This window comes from Salmo salar, chromosome ssa01, assembly GCF_905237065.1.
Source record: "Salmo salar chromosome ssa01, Ssal_v3.1, whole genome shotgun sequence".
NCBI classification, from domain to species: domain Eukaryota; kingdom Metazoa; phylum Chordata; class Actinopteri; order Salmoniformes; family Salmonidae; genus Salmo; species Salmo salar.
Window position 1 is genome coordinate 69,498,058 of NC_059442.1, and position 17,768 is coordinate 69,515,825.

Here is a 17,768-nt window from a genome sequence, read left to right on the forward strand (position 1 = left end):
GAGTTTGCATAGCTATGTTGCTAGCTAAGTGATAGCATTATGAACATGTAGCTGGATAAACAAATAACGTTATATTATTACTACCCAATCACATATCAATTAAAGTTCTAACGTGTAACCTTTCGGTAACACGAAAACAAAAACATATGAGAAAATTGGGCGTGGCCTGCTGCCCTTACAGGAAGTGGAGTACAAAGTCTGCAAAGAGTTTTCGAAACTCAATCAAGATATATGTTTGGCCAACAGGCAATGCAGCGCTAAACAAAGCCGCGGTGAGTTGTTGATAATGGGAAAGTTGATAGGTAGCAACAAATAAAATAAATATAAAAACTTAGTTTTTGTAACGTAGCTACTTTATCTATATTGAAAATGTGAAGTTTGCCGAATATTTAATTTTTTGAGCAAGATAGCTAGCTAGTTAAAAGAACACTGTCTTAATCGCTACGCTAGCTAGCAACGAAGCTGACATTGAGTCCTAATCTTTGACTAACGTTAGCTAATTTCAGTAACTAGTGAATGGCTTCTGTTTACCAAAATATTTATTTTCCGGATAGCCACTATGGCTAGTACTTAGTTAAGTTAGCTGTGTTTCCATCTGTATCATAGTATCTAGTGATAACCAGCTAGCTATCTAGCCACCGTATAAATTAATTGTGTTGACCAACTAACGTTAGCCAGGTAACGAATCCGTTAGTAAGCTGTCTAACGTTAGCTAGCTACAGTCACGTTAACTCTGCGAATAGCTATTGTTATCTAGCTCTTGGTGTTCTGACAGTGTACAGCAAATCGGATGATGGTTAGTTAGCTAGTTGTTAACTAGTTAGCTAACTAACGTTAACGTTAGTTTGGCCAGCTAGCTGGCTTTTTCTGGCCAACAGTCAGTTGTAGCTACCATTTCATTTTTTGATTCAGTGTTTCAGATGAGCTAGCTAACGTTAGCTAGTGAGCGAACTATGTTGCTAGCTAAGCGATAGCCTTATGAACATGTAGCTGGATAAACAAATAACGTTAGATAATTATCTAGCTAACGTTAGTAGGTCAACCTTTAGCACACAGATGGGACAAGATGTTAACTGTTATTGTCTCGCTCCTGTCTCTCAACACAGAGGAAAAATATGCACTACTATCGTTATGAAAATGCAGAAGTCAGCTTCTGTTACAAGTACCTCATGTTCAGCTACAACATCATATTTTGGGTAAGTAGCACAAGCAGTAGGTAGCCCTGTAAACCATGAGTAATGCAGGCATGCTGTGACACCCCGTTTTCTCATTTGGTGCTATGCTATGAATGCAGTTATGCATATGCTGTATAGTTGGCCTGAGTTAGCCTAGCGGACTAAACTCCACACGATGGTGGAGGAAGTTTATGAAGAAATGTACCAAGAGAGTGGAGCAGAGACCAGACTTTGTGGAATCTAGCTCAGACTACATCGATTTGCCCAATACTTAAAAAAAGGTAAATCCTGAAATGCCTTCATTGTACCAATGTTTGACCTCTAGTTGCGTGCCTTTCTTTTATTGCTGAAATTCATACCTTTTCAATGAACAATCAAATGCAGCCACTGACTTTTTGCTCGTTTCTGTGTCTCGAAGATGGCAACTTCCATCAATTGAATCTCTGACGTTTGTAAATTAAATCTAGGCTATTAAACAGGGGTCGCCAACCATTTCTAGCATGAGAACTACTTATAATAAATTAACATGTCTTGAGCTACTCAAATCAAATTTATTTATATAGCCCTTCGTACATCAGCTGATATCTCAAAGTGCTGTACAGAAACCCAGCCTAAAACCCCAAACAGCAAGCAATGCATGTGAAAGAAGCACGGTGGCTAGGAAAAACTCCCTAGGAAAAACTCCCTAGAAAGGCCAAAAACCTAGGAAGAAACCTAGAGAGGAACCAGGCTATGAGGGGTGGCCAGTCCTCTTCTGGCTGTGCAGGGTGGATATTATAACAGAACATGGTCAAGATGTTAAAATGTTCATAAATGACCAGCATGGTCAAATAATAATAATCATAGTAGTTGTCGAGGGTGCAACAAGCACGTCCGGTGAACAGGTCAGGGTTCCATAGCCGCAGGCAGAACAGTTGAAACTGGAGCAGCAGCACGGCCAGGTGGACTGGGGACAGCAAGGAGTCATCATACCAGGTAGTCCTGAGGCATGGTCCTAGGGCTCAGGTCCTCCGAGAGAAAGACAGAAAGAGAGAATTAGAGAGAGCATATTTAAATTCACACAGGACACCGGATAAGACAAGAGAAATACTCCAGATGTAACAGACTGACCCTAGCCCCCCGACACATAAACTACTGCAGCATAAATACTGGAGGCTGAGACAGGAGGGATCAGAAGACACTGTGGCCCCATCCGATGATACCCCCGGACAGGGCCAAACAGGCAGGATATAACCCCACCCACTTTGCCAAAGCACAGCCCCCACACCGCTAGAGGGATGTCTCCAACCACCAACTTACCGTCCTAAGACAAGGCCGAGTATAGCCCACAATGATCTCCGCCATGGCACAACCCAAGGGGGGGGCGCCAACCCAGACAGGAAGACCACGTCAGTGACTCAACCCACTCAAGTGATGCACCCCTCATTCTTCTCATCTCACCTGCAATTCTTCCCCGGGCCCTTAGTGTACCAGAGGAAGTAGTACACTACTTGTTTTGTTTTTTTACTCTAAAATGTACAATTGTTCATAGATAAACAATAAAATTGGATGTCCTGAGTCAATGTGAAGACCATTTTTTTTAAGGGGGGGGGGTGTGTATGGAAGAAAATGAACAAATATACATTTTTTGTAATTCCCATTTTATTGCACCTGACCCTTTACTTGCACATCTAGCGAGGTGAGGAATGTGCCATCTAATGTGCTGGTCTAGCTGTGGTTCTGTACTGCTGCTGCTAATTACATGGCAAAGTAAGCAAATAATAGATACAAATGTTATAATTAAGCTATACGGCCCGATGGGGTGTGGTATATAGCCTATATACCACGACTAAGGGCTGTTCTTAAGCACGACACAACCCCCGAGGTGCCTTATTCTATTATAAAATGGTTACCAGCATAATTAGAGCAATAAAAATAAATGTAATGTACTTTCAGAATTGTTTGCCGAGCTACTCATAGGTGGACTGCGAGCTACTGGTCGCTCGCGATCGACCTGTTGTAGACCCCTGCTATAAAATGATTGTAATATGTAAAATAAAAGTATATTTTTATGATTTCTCTCTCGTTATTTCTCAGTATCTCTGGATAGAAAATGCGCCAAGTCAATAAAGTAATGTGCCAAATTTTGGGTTTACTGGCACCTGCAATGATCTGCGAAATTCGATTGGTCGGCACACCATCTGTAGATTGTGTGATTTGATTGGACAATGATTATTTGGAGCACTAGGTTTACGTCATCGGAGAATCAATTGACACATGCACATTCATGCTAAATTGCCATCTTTTGAGAAACAGACATGAGCAAAACGTTGGTGGTTGTATTTTATTAACATTTTTTTTTAAATATGGATTTCAGCAAACAAGGCCCGCAACTACAGAGGACAAACATAGGTACAGAGTAGGCGTTTCATGATAAAACATTTTTTTTAAGTATTGCCCATGAGTGAATTGATGTAGTCTGAGCTAGATTCCAAAAAGCCTGGTCTCTGCTCCACTCTGGTGAAGTAAATCATAAACTTCCTTCACCTTGGAGTTTGGTTTGCTAGAGTCAGCCATGAGCAGTAAATCAGATACTCAAGAATACTGCAACTTTAAAGCCAGGCGTACACTGCATGATTTTGACCCCGAATTAGCTGTCCCAGACAAGTTTTTGAGATTGGAGACAAAATCACCATGTTGTTGCTTACGCGGGGTGGGCGGCTGTCACCGACGCAATCTGAGGGCTATCGATCCCGTCTTTGAGCCGTCCCAGATGCTCCCATATTTTCAAACACATTTTATCAGCACAAATCGGCAGTGCTCTTGTAGTGAGATGTGCAACGGCACGTTTTGAGAACGCTGATCAGCAATGAGAGCTTGCCAGAGAAGCCAGTGAGATGATGATGTATCGCATCACCCAGAATGTGTAGACTGTCGAGCCAGAGCGATTACTACTAGTATGTGTTTGTACTTGTCTTTAACCAAAGCCAGTGTCAAATCACTACAGCTCTGAAGTTCACAAGCAATTTTACTAAATTCAAAATGTGTAGGCTAGGTGATTCAACTCTGTATGGCAAGTGTGCATTTCTGATTGAATGTGTTTGTGGCTGCTTTTAGCCACTGCTTGTTCCAGCTACGTTTACAATCGAATCAGTCATTATTTTCAGGAGACAGCGTGGTATCGAGAATCCTCACGACAAAGTGAAGAATCTTGTAGTGTGTGACCCCCAGTCTGTGCCACATCGTTTAGTGTGTGCACCACTATGTTGGCAAGACCAAAAAAACTACAAGAAAGACGTTTGTTTAATGTGCGGCTTAGCGATGTTAGGATTTTGAAAGTCGTGTAGTTTATGCTCGGCATGAGGTGGAGCATATAGCAGTCCCTCCAGGATTGTGTAATCACAACATACTTAGCAAAATCAACAATTTCCTGATTTATTATGCGAGGGCTTGCAGATTTGACCAATCACTGCACTATTTCTGTCAGTCAAATCATCACAATATTATTGCATAAAACTGACCCATCACCGCAGTACAAAAATGGAGCTCGAAATTTCAACCAATCACTGTACATTTTTGCCTGCAAATATCACAAATTCCAGCAAAATCCTGGAGGGACTAATATGGTGTTCTTTTAAGGCAAGAATGTCTGGGAAGCCCATGTAGAGAACACATTGATTTACTAAAACCATTTTCAACATCTGAGGGCAGATGGCAGCCCTTGCTGGCTGACCTGGTTCCCCCTGCCACTATCTTTCTACACAGAGCACTTTTTCAATAGCCATTCCCTCTGATAACATCCTCCACTGGTAACAGCCTCTATTTCTGTTTATTTCTAAATGAAAGAAGAGTGTGAGCATTTATTTTGTTGCTTTAGCCTACTTCTCTAATGTCCTTCCAACATCCAGGGTTAAGAAATAACCTTTAGAGCCCCTACTTCCTGTTTTAGCGAGTGAACATGAGACTCATTAAGATATTTGCTAGCTTCCTCTCTTGGTCTGTGTCAACAGGAAATGTAGAAATGCTTCTGTTTTGGATTTTGGTTAAGCTCGTTAATTCATCTCTTGATAGGGCAGTTGTATTCTGAGTTCAAAGATACGCAATAACCACTTATAACCCATCTCTTCCTGTTTTTTTTATTATTATTTTTAAATGTATTTTTTTTATTTTTGGCAATTTCTTGAGAATTTTGGTGCCCTTTGAAATTATAGACATGGTCAGTATTTTCGTTATTAGCAGGCTCCCTCTTTTTTTTGTTATACCTAGTTATGCTTTAATATTATTTCGTGGCAGTTTTCCCTAATGCCTATGTGAAAATGTTAAATATAAAAGTAAACAACTGAACACACCAAGTAAAAAATGTAAACACGCCAGAAAAAAGTCGGTCTGCTTCCTTCCTCAGCTGGCTGGAGCAGCATTCATCGCCATTGGGTTCTGGGCCTGGAGTGAGAAGGTGAGGGAGCAGCTTCTCCCATTGTCCTGTAAATGTTTCACCACTGTACAGACAGCTAATCTCTACTCATTGACTCTGTTTGTGTAATTGTGTTTGTGCCAGACCTTCAGCCCACAGACTTGTCATCAAGGCCATCACATCTTTTAAAACATTCACAACCATCAAATTCACAGTTAATTTCCCCTATTGTTACACACAGCTTGAAGCTGAATACACATTTTAATCAATGTCTGTTCTGTAGGGTTGAACCGCTAGATTAGAGGTTATTCAAATGTGTATTGGAGATATTAATGTTAAAGGATAACACGACAGCTTTTAATGAGATACGCTATGTAATTTATTCAATGTATTGAATTCTTTATAATGTGGCATTCATTATTCTCGGAATGACTGTCTACTTGCATGTTGATGCTTTGCTTGAAATGGTATCAGCCTCTCATCCATGTCTGAAAGGTCATACAGTATTTTATGTAATTCACCCGTCGTCCTGTGTCGCCATGCCCAATACCCTGGGGATCTGTTAGCTCAACGGTTAACTCAACTGTTCTCACTCCTGTAGGGAGTACTGTTGGACCTGACACAGGTGACACGGCTGCATGGCTTTGACCCCGTGTGGCTGGTGCTGTTGGTGGGAGCGATCACCTTCATCCTGGGCTTTGCAGGATGTGTAGGAGCACTCAGGGAGAACATATGCCTCCTCAAGTTTGTGAGTACTGCACCACCACAACAATACTCTTTCTATTTCTCTTGCTCTTTCTCTCTCTCTTGGGGGTCTCATAGCATACCGATAGAATACTGGTACACATTTTAGCTGCTCTTACAAGTGGGGCTGTGACGGTCATGGAATTTTGGGTGACGGTTATTGGTCAGCCAAATGACCGAGGTCACTAATAACCATTTGAGTAGAAAAAAGTAATCATTCTCCTCTCCTCTTGACTGCATGTGCTGTAGTAGAAATATCATGAATAGAAGGGGCATCCCCATTCAAGCGTGCTGGTATATGGGGTGGACTGGTGGCCATTGCGAGTTCACCCATAGTAGCAAGGCAGGAAGTATACCCATCAACATGTGTTGTGGTTTGTTGATTCAACTCAAGTGACTTTACAAAAAATGTATTCCATTGTATGAGCCAAATCAGTTATCATACATTCTACTTTACCATGGGAGTTATTGCATGAATATACCAGGCAACCATGTTTGAGTTCATGAAATTACTGGTCAAATTGCCAGGGATAGAACTTCCAAGCACGTTTTATTCATTCCATTTTTCTGTGCTGCTGGTTCAAGGAGGGGGCATTACCTTGGCATCGCCTTGCTAGAAACAAAAACGTTTCATCACGTTAAGAGTCCATGTTACCACAGAAACAGCCTCAAACTGACTCTTCAGTCAGCTGTTCGTTTCACAAAAACATTTTTATACACACACACACACACACAGTATCAGTCAAAAGTTTGGACACACCTACTCATTCAAGGGTTTTTCTTAATTTTTTACTATTTTCTACATTGTAGAATAATAGTAAAGACATCAACTATGAAATAACACATGGAATCATGTAGTAACCAAAAAAGTGTTAAACAAATCTAAATATGTTATATTTGAGATTCTTCAAATAGCCACCCTTTGCCTCAATGACAGCTTTGCACTCTTGGCATTCTTTCATGAGGTAGTCACCTGGAAAGCATTAATTAACAGGTGTGCCTTAAGTTAATGTGTGGAATTTCTTTCCTCCTCAATCAGTTGTGTTGTGACAAGGAAGGGGTGGTATACAGAAGATATATAGAGATAGATAGCAAGAACGTTGAAAGTTTCTTCAAGTGCAGTCACAAAAACCATCCAGCGCTATGATGAAACTGGCTCTCATGAGGACCGCCACAGGAAAGGAGGACCCAGAGTTACCTAAGCAGCAGAGGATAAGTTCATTAGTTACCAGCCTCAGAAATTGCAGCCCAAATAAATGCTTCAGAGTTCAAGTAACAGACACATCTCAACATCTGTTCAGAGGAGATTGTGTGAATCAAGCCTTCATGGTCGAATTGCTGCAAGGAAATCACTACGAAAGGACACCAATAATAAGAAGAGACTTGCTTGGGCCAAGAAACACGAGCAGTGGACATTAGACGGGTGGAAATTTGGTCTGGAGTCCAAATTTGAGATTTTTGGTTCCAACTACCGTGATGATATCCGCATGTGTATTTCCCATGCAAAGCATATTTGAGATTTTTCAAAGTAGCCACCCTTTGCCTTGATGACAGCTTTGCAAACTCGTGGCGTTCTCTCAACCAGCTTCATGAGGAAGGCTTTTCCAACAGTCTTGAAGGAGTTCCCACATGTGCTGAGCACTTGTTGGCTGCTTTTCCTTCACTCTGCTGTCCAACTCATCCCAAACCATTTCAAATGGGTTGAGGTCGGGTGATTGTGGAGGCCAGGTCATCTAATGCAACACTCCATAACTCTCCTTTGTCAAATAGCCCTTACACAGCCGGGAGGTGTGTGAAAAATAAATGATAGTCTGACTAAGCGCAAACTAGATGGGATGGAGAATGCTGTGGTAGCCATGCTGGTTAAGTGTGCCTTGAATTCAAAATAATCACAGACAGTGTCACCAGCAAAGCACCCTCACACCCACCATGCTTCACGGTGGAAACCACACACGCAGAGATCGTCCGTTCAACTACTCTGCGTCTCACAAAGACACGGCGGTTGGAACCAAAAATCTCCAATTTGAACTCATCAGACCAAAGGACAGATTTCCACCAGTCTAATGTCCAGTGCTTGTGTTTCTTGGCCTAAGCAAGTCTCTTCTTTTTATCGGTGTCCTTTAGTAGTGGTTTCTTTGCAGCAATTCAATTATGAAGGGCTGATTCACGCAGTCTCTTCTGAGTAGTTGATGTTGAGGTGAAATCTGAAGCATTTATTTGGGCTGCAATCTGAGGTGCAGTTAGCTCTAATGAACTCTGGTTCTTCCTTTCTTGTGGTGGTCCTCATGAGAGCCAGTTTTCTTCATTAACCACATCCTTCATTGATTAGGGCATGCAATTGTTTTATCTTTAAGCAGTTTTTTCTACCTATGCAGAACACTACCAAGCCATACTACCAAGATTACTATTGTCCTGTATTTGAGTCTGTTGTCTCTGACTCTGATGCTTCTCTATCAGTCTCCCACCACGTATAGTTAACTTGTTTTTCTCTTCTAGTTCTCAGGGGTGATCGGGTTAATCTTCTTCCTGGAACTGACTGCGGCCGTGCTGGCGTTCGTCTTCCAGGACAACGTTAGAGAGTGGATCAACGACTTCTTCCTGGCCAACGTCAAGGCCTACAGAGAGGACATCGACCTGCAAAACCTCATTGACTCCCTGCAAAAGCTGGTGAGAGAGGCAGAGAACGAGAGCTATGCAGCGTGTTGCTGTTGGGGGTGTGTAATGGTATATAGTGGCAGGGAGAATGTGAGACACGAAGTTACTTAATAACCTGCTGTCTCTCACATCGGTTCAGTCATGTTGTTTCCTTCCTTTCCTCCTAACCCCTTCCCGAGATGGTTCATACATCCTCGTGTTGCTGTGTAATTGTGTGCTTGCTTTCACAAGCCTTGCTACGATGGCCTGTTCTCTAGGGACCTGATGATACTTGAACTGCTGTCCACTAAGTGACTGTGTGCTCAGTCCTACACTGTCAGATGTATGGTATGGAAATACACTTCAGGAGTTGGTGTGTGTTCGGGTTCGTTAGAACCATCTGACTCAAACTTCCCTCTTGTCTGTCCTAGAACCACTGCTGCGGAGCAAAGGAGCCTGACGACTGGAACCTGAACGTCTACTTCAACTGCACCAACAACAACCCCAGCAGAGAGAGGTGCGGAGTGCCCTTCTCCTGCTGCCTCAGTGACCCTGCAGTGAGTAATCTGCCTGCCCTTATCTCCATGTCTCTCTTGGTGTCATTGCTCCTTCAGTATCTCTCTGAATAAGTCACTCTACTAGTTGTTATAACTGCCACTGTCATGCTCATTTTTAGGTTTGCCTCTTGTTAGTCCTTGACACTGACCGGACTAATTCGAGCTGTTTATTTCTCTCTCTCCACAGGACTCAGTTTTAAACACCCAGTGTGGCTATGATGTCCGTAAACATCTAAAGGTATGACCCTATCCAGTGCACACATCACATGTACAGTTGATGTTGGAAGTTTACATACACCTTAGCCAAATACATTTAAACTCAGTTTTTCACAATTCCTGACATTTAATCCTAGTAGAAATTCCCTGTCTTAGGTCAGTTAGGATCACCACTTTATTTTAAGAATGTGAAATGTCAGAACAATAGTAGAGATTTATTTCAGCTTTTATTTCTTTCATCACATTCCCAGCGGGTCATAAGTTTACATACACTCAATTAGTATTTGGTCGTATTGCCTTAACCTGTCTGGGCCAGTGGGACGCTTGCGTCCCACCCTAATCAACAGCCAGTGGAATCGCGTCACTCTAAATGCAAAACCTCATAAATGCTATAACTTCAATTTCTCAAACATATGACTATTTTAAACCGTTTTATAGATACACCTCTTCTGAATCGAACCACGATGTCCGATTTCAAAAAGGCTTTACAGCAAAAGCAAAACATTACATTATGTCAGCAGAGTACCCAGCCAGAAATAATCACACAGCCATTTTCAAAGCAACTAGCATGCATCACAAATACCCAAAACACAGCTAAATGCAGCACTAACCTTTGACAACCTTCATCAGATGACACTCCTAGGACATCATGTTACACAACACATGCATTTTTTGTTCGATAAAGTTCATATTTATATATAATTTATGTCCCAATAGTGTTCGCGCGCTCCGAAGGCTAGTGAAAATGTACCGTGTGCGTCTGACTTGTCGTCAGGAAAGAGCAAAAAATATATATTTAAGTTCGTTCAAACATGTCAAACGTTGTATAACATAAATCTTTAGGGGCTTTTTCAACCAGGGCTTCAATAATATTCCATTGGGACGGTTGCATTGTCTTAAACGTTTCAAAAAGGGAGAGTACCCATGGGCGCCGACGTCACAATGGTAACGGCCCATCCCCTGTGACAAAGGTAAACATCCTCTCTTTCAGTCAATTTTGATGGTAGGAGGCTCAAACCACTTTGTAAAGACTGGGGACATCTAGTGGAATAAATTAATCGCAAGCCCCTGTGTGTTTCAATGGCAAATGTTTGAAGTGATATCCACACATCAGATTTCAGTTTCCTGTCAGGATTTGTCTCAGGGTTTTGACTGCCATTTGAGTTCTGTTATACTCACAGACACCATTCAAACAGTTTTAGAAACTTTAGGGTGTTGTCTATCCAAATCCAACAATTATATGCATATTCTAGTTACTGGGCAGGAGTAGTAACCAGATTAAATCGGGTACGTTTTTTTTTTTCCGGCTGTGCAAATACTGCCCCCTAGCCCTAACAGGTTAAACAATTTAAACTTGGGTCAAACATTTCGGGTAGACTTCTACAAGCTTCCCACAATAAGTTGGGTGAATTTTGGCCCATTCTTCCTGACAGAGCTGGTGTAATTGAGTCAGGTTTGTAGGCCTCCTTGCTCGCACATGCTTTTTCAGTTCTGCCCACACATTTTCTTTGGGATTGAGGTCAGGGCTTTGTGATGGCCACTCCAATACCTTGACTTTGGTGTCCTTAAGCCATTTTGCCACAACTTTGGAAATATGCTTGGAGTCAATGTCCATTTGGAAGACCCATTTGCGACCAAGCTTTAACTTCCTGACTGATGTCTTGATGTTGCTTCAATATATCCACATAATTGTCCTCCCTCATGATGCCATCTATTTTGTGAAGTGCACCAGTCCCTCCTGCAGCAAAGCACCCCCATAACATGATGCTGCCACCCCTGTGCTTCACGGTTGGGATGGTGTTCTTCAGCTTACAAGCCTCCCCCTTTTCCTCCAAACATAATGATGGTCATTATGGCCAAACAGTTCTATTTTTGTGTCATCAGACCAGAAGACATTTCTCCAAAAAGTACGATATTTTTCCCCATGTGCAGGTGCAAACCGTAGTCTGGCTTTTTTATGGTGGTTTTGGAGTAGTGCCTCCTTCCTTACTGAGCGGCCATTCAGGTTATGGCGATATAGGACTCGTTTTACTTTGGATATAGATAGTTTTGTACCTGTTTCCTCCAGCATCTTCACAAGATCCTTTGCTGTTGTTCTGGGATTGATTTGCCCTTTTCGCACCAAAGTAGGTTCATCTCTCTAGGAGACAGAACGCGTCTCCTTCCTGAGCGGTATGGCGGCTGCGTGGTCCCATGGTGTTTGTACTTGCATACTGTTTGTACGGATTAACGTGGTACCTTCAGGCGTTTGGAAATTGCTCCCAAGGATGAACCAGACTTGTGGAGATCTACAATTTTTTTTCTGATATCTTGGCTGATTTCTTTTGATTTTCCCATCATGTCAAGCAAAGAGGCACTGCGTTTGAAGGTAGGCCTTAAAATACATCCACAGGTACACCTCCAATTGACTCAAATTTATGTCAATTAGCCTATCAGAAGCTTCTAAAGCCATGACATCATTTTCTGAAATTTACAAGCTGTTTAAAGGCACAGTCAACTTGGTGTATGTAAAGCTCTGACCCACTGGAATTGTGATACAGTGAATTATAAGTGAAATAATCTGTCTGTAAACAATTGTTGGAAAAATGACTGGTGTCATGCACAAAGTAGATGTCCTAACCGACTTTCCAAAACTAGCTTGTTAACAAGAAATTTGTGGAGTGGTTGAAAAACAAGTTTTAATGACTCCAACCTAAGTGTATGTAAACGTCTGACTTCAAATGTATGTGTACATATAGTAATATATGCTATTTAGCAGACCCTTTTATCCAAAGCGACTTTTGATATCCACACATAATCTGGAGGAATCGCTATTTGTCTTTACGATAGCCTACTGCATGTCTTAACTGTATGTTTATATGGCCTATATATGCATCCATGTCTATTGTTTGCAACAATCCACCTCTGTACTAGCTGTAGTAAGACTATTTCTGTGAAAGGGAAACATTGCAAAGTAATAGATTAGATTTCAGGGCAATTTCAGTGCAGAAAGTAAACTTCCATTTCTTCTTAAGGGTAGATAATACAGGCTTTAGTGTCAGGTCATTTAAGCTGTATCGACAGTGCCTTTTCTTCCCATTACCCAAATGGGAGAAACACAAATTTGGTGTTATCACTGCTGAACGAAAGGCAGGCTCCCTCCTGTCCCTGTTAATCTCTTGTCACTACGAAGAACGGCAGGCTGAAAATAAATTATCCTTTATCTATATTTTGGCCTAGTGTTCCAGTGGTCGCTCTCAAAGCTGGGGCTTAAATTTGTTTTTCTGCAAATCCACCCTGTTTTACATCGGTTCTGGTCCCCTGGCTCAGAATGAACTATTAATCTTCATTGTTATTCAAACTTATGAGGCAAACTGATTTGTCTTTTTTGTTTATCATGAAAAATATCTTAGACACAGCAGATGCTTCTAGATAAATGGGAGTTTTTATGTTGAAATGGAAGAGCTGAGTTTCACTATTCATCATAGATGACTCATCAATTCTTCATATTATTTGTTTGTCACATACACTGGATAGGTGCAGTGAAATGTGTTGTTTTGCAGGGTCAGCCATAGTAGTACAGCGCCCCTGGAGCAAATTAGGGTTAAGTGCCTTGCTCCAGGGTACAAACATATTTTTTGCCTTATTGGCTCGGGTATTCGAACCAGCGACCTTTCTGTTACTGCTGCCCATTAATTGCAGAAGAACTATCTATTTGCTAATTTTGACCTTTCCCCTCTGCCCCTTGTGATGGTCAATATTAATTTCACTGAGATATTGCCATAGGCTGTCATGGATAATAGCTACACAGCAGCAGAATGCATCCTTTTGACTTTAAAAAAAATATATATTCTAATTCGGGAAAGTTCTTGACAACAAACACTTGGTGTCAAATCTACTTCGGTATTTGAAAAAACAATCAGTTTGGTCTATCCCTACAAGATACACTAAGTACAAGTCTTGGTGCACTTAATGTAAGGTGATTTGAGTAAGCCGGTATATACAAAGGTATGGGAGAGCATTCCATATAACTCTCATTTCCTTTTGCAGGGGGACTGGATCAACTATATTTACATCAAGGGCTGCATCCCAGCCTTAGAGGAATGGCTTCCACGGAATCTCTACATAGTAGCTGGAGTATTCATCATTATATCTCTGCTTCAAGTAAATATATCTATATTGAAAGGAGAGTACATGTTTATATGCTGATGGGATTCGTATCTATTGTTAGCTAATGCTGTGAATTCTTCCCCCTTTTCAGATGATGGGCATCTTCTTGGCTCGGACACTGATTGTCGACATTGAGAAGGTCAAGTTTAACTACTAGTGAGGGGTGTGGTGGAATGCATAGGCCTACAGGGTACTGTACTGAGAGAGAAACTATCCACCATCCATTCCGCCCTCTCTCTGATCTCCCTCTCTGAGGCCCGGCAAGGGATGAGAGAAGGGGGCAAAAATACTTCCATACCTATGGCTCGTTATCTTTGGACTGTTCTGTCAGTCTCTGGAGACTGATACCTCTGCAGAGCCTGCACAGTGGACATGAAGCTGCCTTATTCAACTAGACTCGTATGTGCCTTCTCTCACAGGATTGCAGTCAGACTTCAACGAACCACTTAAAAATAGCCTCTGGGTTTCCCTTTAAATATGTTTTTGAATTAGATACATTCTTGTATTGTTTGCCTCAGACACTGTGAACATATTTCCTGGGAACAGTGTCTTAACCAATACACCCAGGTAGAATCCTGGGTGAATTCATCATACCTCAACAATGATCAAAAAAACAACCAATGAAGTCGTCGCAAGCGTTTAAACAGTGTGCTCTCTGGCCTGCAGCATTCCATGACTAGAATTGTAGAATATCAGACTGTGCGAGCAGTAAGAGTTGTCTACCACAACAGTGAAGATGTAATTGCTCCAATATGAGACTTTGTCCTAGAGCTCTTTCTGAATCAATAGGATCTCAGCACTGCATTGTGTGACGGCTAATCTCGTCCACCAGCCGGCTCTGTCGAACCGTCTGGTTTCACGGCGCCTCAGAACTTGACTCGACTGGAAGTCTATGGCAGGAGCGGACTAAACAACCATTGTTTTAATTGGCTAACCTATCACCATCTAGCATAACCCTTAGAACCTCCCCCACCATTGAGCACTTTAAAGCTTGAGCAGCACAGGTGATTTAAACAAGTGAGTACAGAAAATCTGAAAGTACACTTCGAGAAATATTTTTTCAGATATAAACTTTAAATCCAGAACTCCGAATCAATTGAGCTCCTCAAAAATAATATGGCAATGTGATAGAACATTTATAATAATTGGCTATTTTTGCCATATTTCAGTCTCATCTAATCAGGCTCGCTGTCTCCCACCTCAATTTTATCCACACCCCTTTTCAAATCCCACTTTGTTGCTCAGTGTTACCATGCTCTATGCAACAGCAATTTGACCTTGGGGACTAGGTTAGGACAGGCTTTCAACTGGAACCACCATTGTCTCTTACCTCTCAGCTAAGCAATGGGAAAATTCTGCTAGCTCTTAAGCATTTGAATCAGTCTACAGCTGTTCAAACCCATATGTGCACTGCTGAACCTCTGACTTGTTGTCAGTCAAGCCATGTCTTTTCTATAAGTCATGTCTCATAACTTGTCATACAAACTTGTCAGTCCACAACGTGCATCAAATGCTTCTGAGCAGAAGATGGGTATTGATCATTCAGATACATACTACTTTCCTTAAGGGAAAGTGAATTGTGGATTCAATGTGTATGTAGATAGTTGACATGTTTTATTTTGATCAGTGTTAGATGACCCGTACGTGAAGTATTAGTTAGTTGTTAGCCCTCAGAGTAGCGGAGTTTGATTATTTTGCTGTTGTGTTGATGGGGCTGCCCGATGGAACTTTATGGAGAAGATATACAATTACAACTGTACTTGATGCCCAACCCACCAGCGTCTCTCCTCTCAGTTCAGACTATATACCTCAACAAGGCACCGAGCAATCATCCAAGTGACACCTGGCTTAACATTATTCAAAGCGTTCTGAATGCATATTTGGCGGAGGTGTTTGCCTCATGCCAGTTAACTGCCAGTCCTTCCACACATTGAGTTTGCTTTACTGCCATCCTGTCCAAAGATACTCTGCTCGTTTCCCCTACTCTGCTGTCCTCGTACTAGAAAGGGGAGTTTTACAGAGTAATCTATGGAGGGTTATGGAATGTTAATTGAGGATGTATTTTATGGGGTTTTCTATCTCATGAATGCTAGAGTTGAGCTATATAAGTTACAAGATAAAAGAAGCAATGGAGTTGACGGTCATTCATGCCTTCAACTGCAGATCTGCTGGTGAATGTCTGTCATGTAGTTTGACAAAACATTTTTTTGGTGTGTTACTGATTGTTTCCATGTAATCATGTGTGTTTTTAACAAAAGGGATGTTATCTGTTTTATGTAATGACATTTTGTAAATGTGAATTTTCTTAATTCTGGATAGGTTTTTATAAACAATAAAGTATGTTTGTCCATTTTGTTAAACTTCCCAGTGTTATTAATCATCACAGATGACATTAATTTAGTCACATTACCTTCACCAGGCATACACTTAAAAGGTGGTCGTTGGATATTCTGAAAAGTGCAAAGGCTACTACTTGCTTTTGTGCCTCCTTGGTCGAAGGATTTGACGTACTCTAAAACAGTACTGATTTAGCTGTGTTTTAGAGCCCTCTTGTGTTCATTGTGGGAAGTAAATAGAAACCCTGAACAGCCTTCATGGCTGACTGTTTTAAAATAACTAGGAATAGGTCTATTGCAACATTGAGACATTCTTGCAACTTTGATGGGGGTGGGGGCCACAAAGAATCTGAACTCATCACGAGGGGCCGAAGTGGCTTCCGGGTCTGCATACACACATGCAGTCAGTGCTGGTCCTGAAGAGAAATGTTTGCAGTTTATAATATGAGTGACTAACAAAATCAATGGGGGGCCCCTGGTCGATAGCTGGCTAGACTAACTTACCAATTAGATTTTAATTTTTTGGGGGGACATTGGCTAATTGAGTGACTGACAACGAGATCAAAGTTGCTGATGAGTAAGTTAATAAGTACAAAAAATATGCAGCTCCATTCTTTAAAATCCTCATTTAACCAACACCTATTTCTGTGACTACCTGGATCTACCATTTGGTATTGAAATCAAACCATATGATTTGAATGTAAAGTATTTTTAATAAACAACATGAAAAGGTGACTGTAAAGGCGTCCTTATGCTTCCCGAAGTTTAGAGTTTGTGCATATGTTATTTTGTGAAGTTTTGGACTTCGGCTGTTTCTGGAGGCTACACCCCTTCATCAGTGATTGGTCAACAGTAGGGATTCTTCAATAAAGTCTTTCCTGTCATTCAACGAAGACGACTCATTGTCAAGCAAATGTATTTTTATAAAAAAAATACTGCACAAAACAGAAAAATTGCGCCTCTAAGATCTCTTCATTAAAAACGTCAAAATGAATGACAGATTTCTTGAGTTATCTTACATTCATTCTGAATATTTTGAGGAAGTGGCTATGGCATCTCAAAATGGACAAACAATACGATGGGTGCTTTTTTTTCTTGTTTTTAAAGCAAATGTCTTTTAAGGGAGAACGGGAGCACACTCATTCGGTTCGGCAAGGCGCCAGCCGAATTTAAGCACGCTGAGGTCTTTAGAAGCGCTCATTATTTCAAACAGGCTACATCTATTAACTGCCACCATGACTATATTGATGCACCCATGCATCAATCCAAGTAACATAATAAAAACTTATCCATCAAAATCTGTCAGTTTAAGATAGAGATATGTTATTTTGCATCCACTGCATTCGCCCATGCCGGCTCTATGCGGTGGAAGGTAGACGAGCTACAGCAGTGTTTGTTAGACCATGAGTCATCCTGAAACTTGGTCTTCTCACGAAAAGGTCTGTCGTGTCCGAATGGTCCAATGTGACTTGTCTGAAATTGGTAACGCTGATGTGCCAATTCTGTCTGTAGCATCTGAACCGTTTGGGCTAAAAACTAATATGACCCCACTGTGAAAACGGGATAC

The 17,768-nt window shown here is 41.4% G+C and overlaps 1 protein-coding gene across 1 annotated transcript; it reads left to right on the forward strand.

Annotated features, from left to right (window-relative positions):
* The first annotated feature begins 238 nt into the window (after positions 1–238).
* Positions 239–16,218, forward strand: tsn14 (Tetraspanin-14). The gene is given in 9 exon segments (NM_001140012.1): positions 239–272; positions 1,107–1,196; positions 5,557–5,607; positions 6,167–6,313; positions 8,806–8,976; positions 9,375–9,500; positions 9,688–9,738; positions 13,746–13,859; positions 13,957–16,218. Coding segments are annotated over 8 exon segments (807 nt in total). The 5' UTR covers positions 239–272; positions 1,107–1,115; the 3' UTR covers positions 14,023–16,218.
* Positions 16,219–17,768: the final 1,550 nt, after the last annotated feature.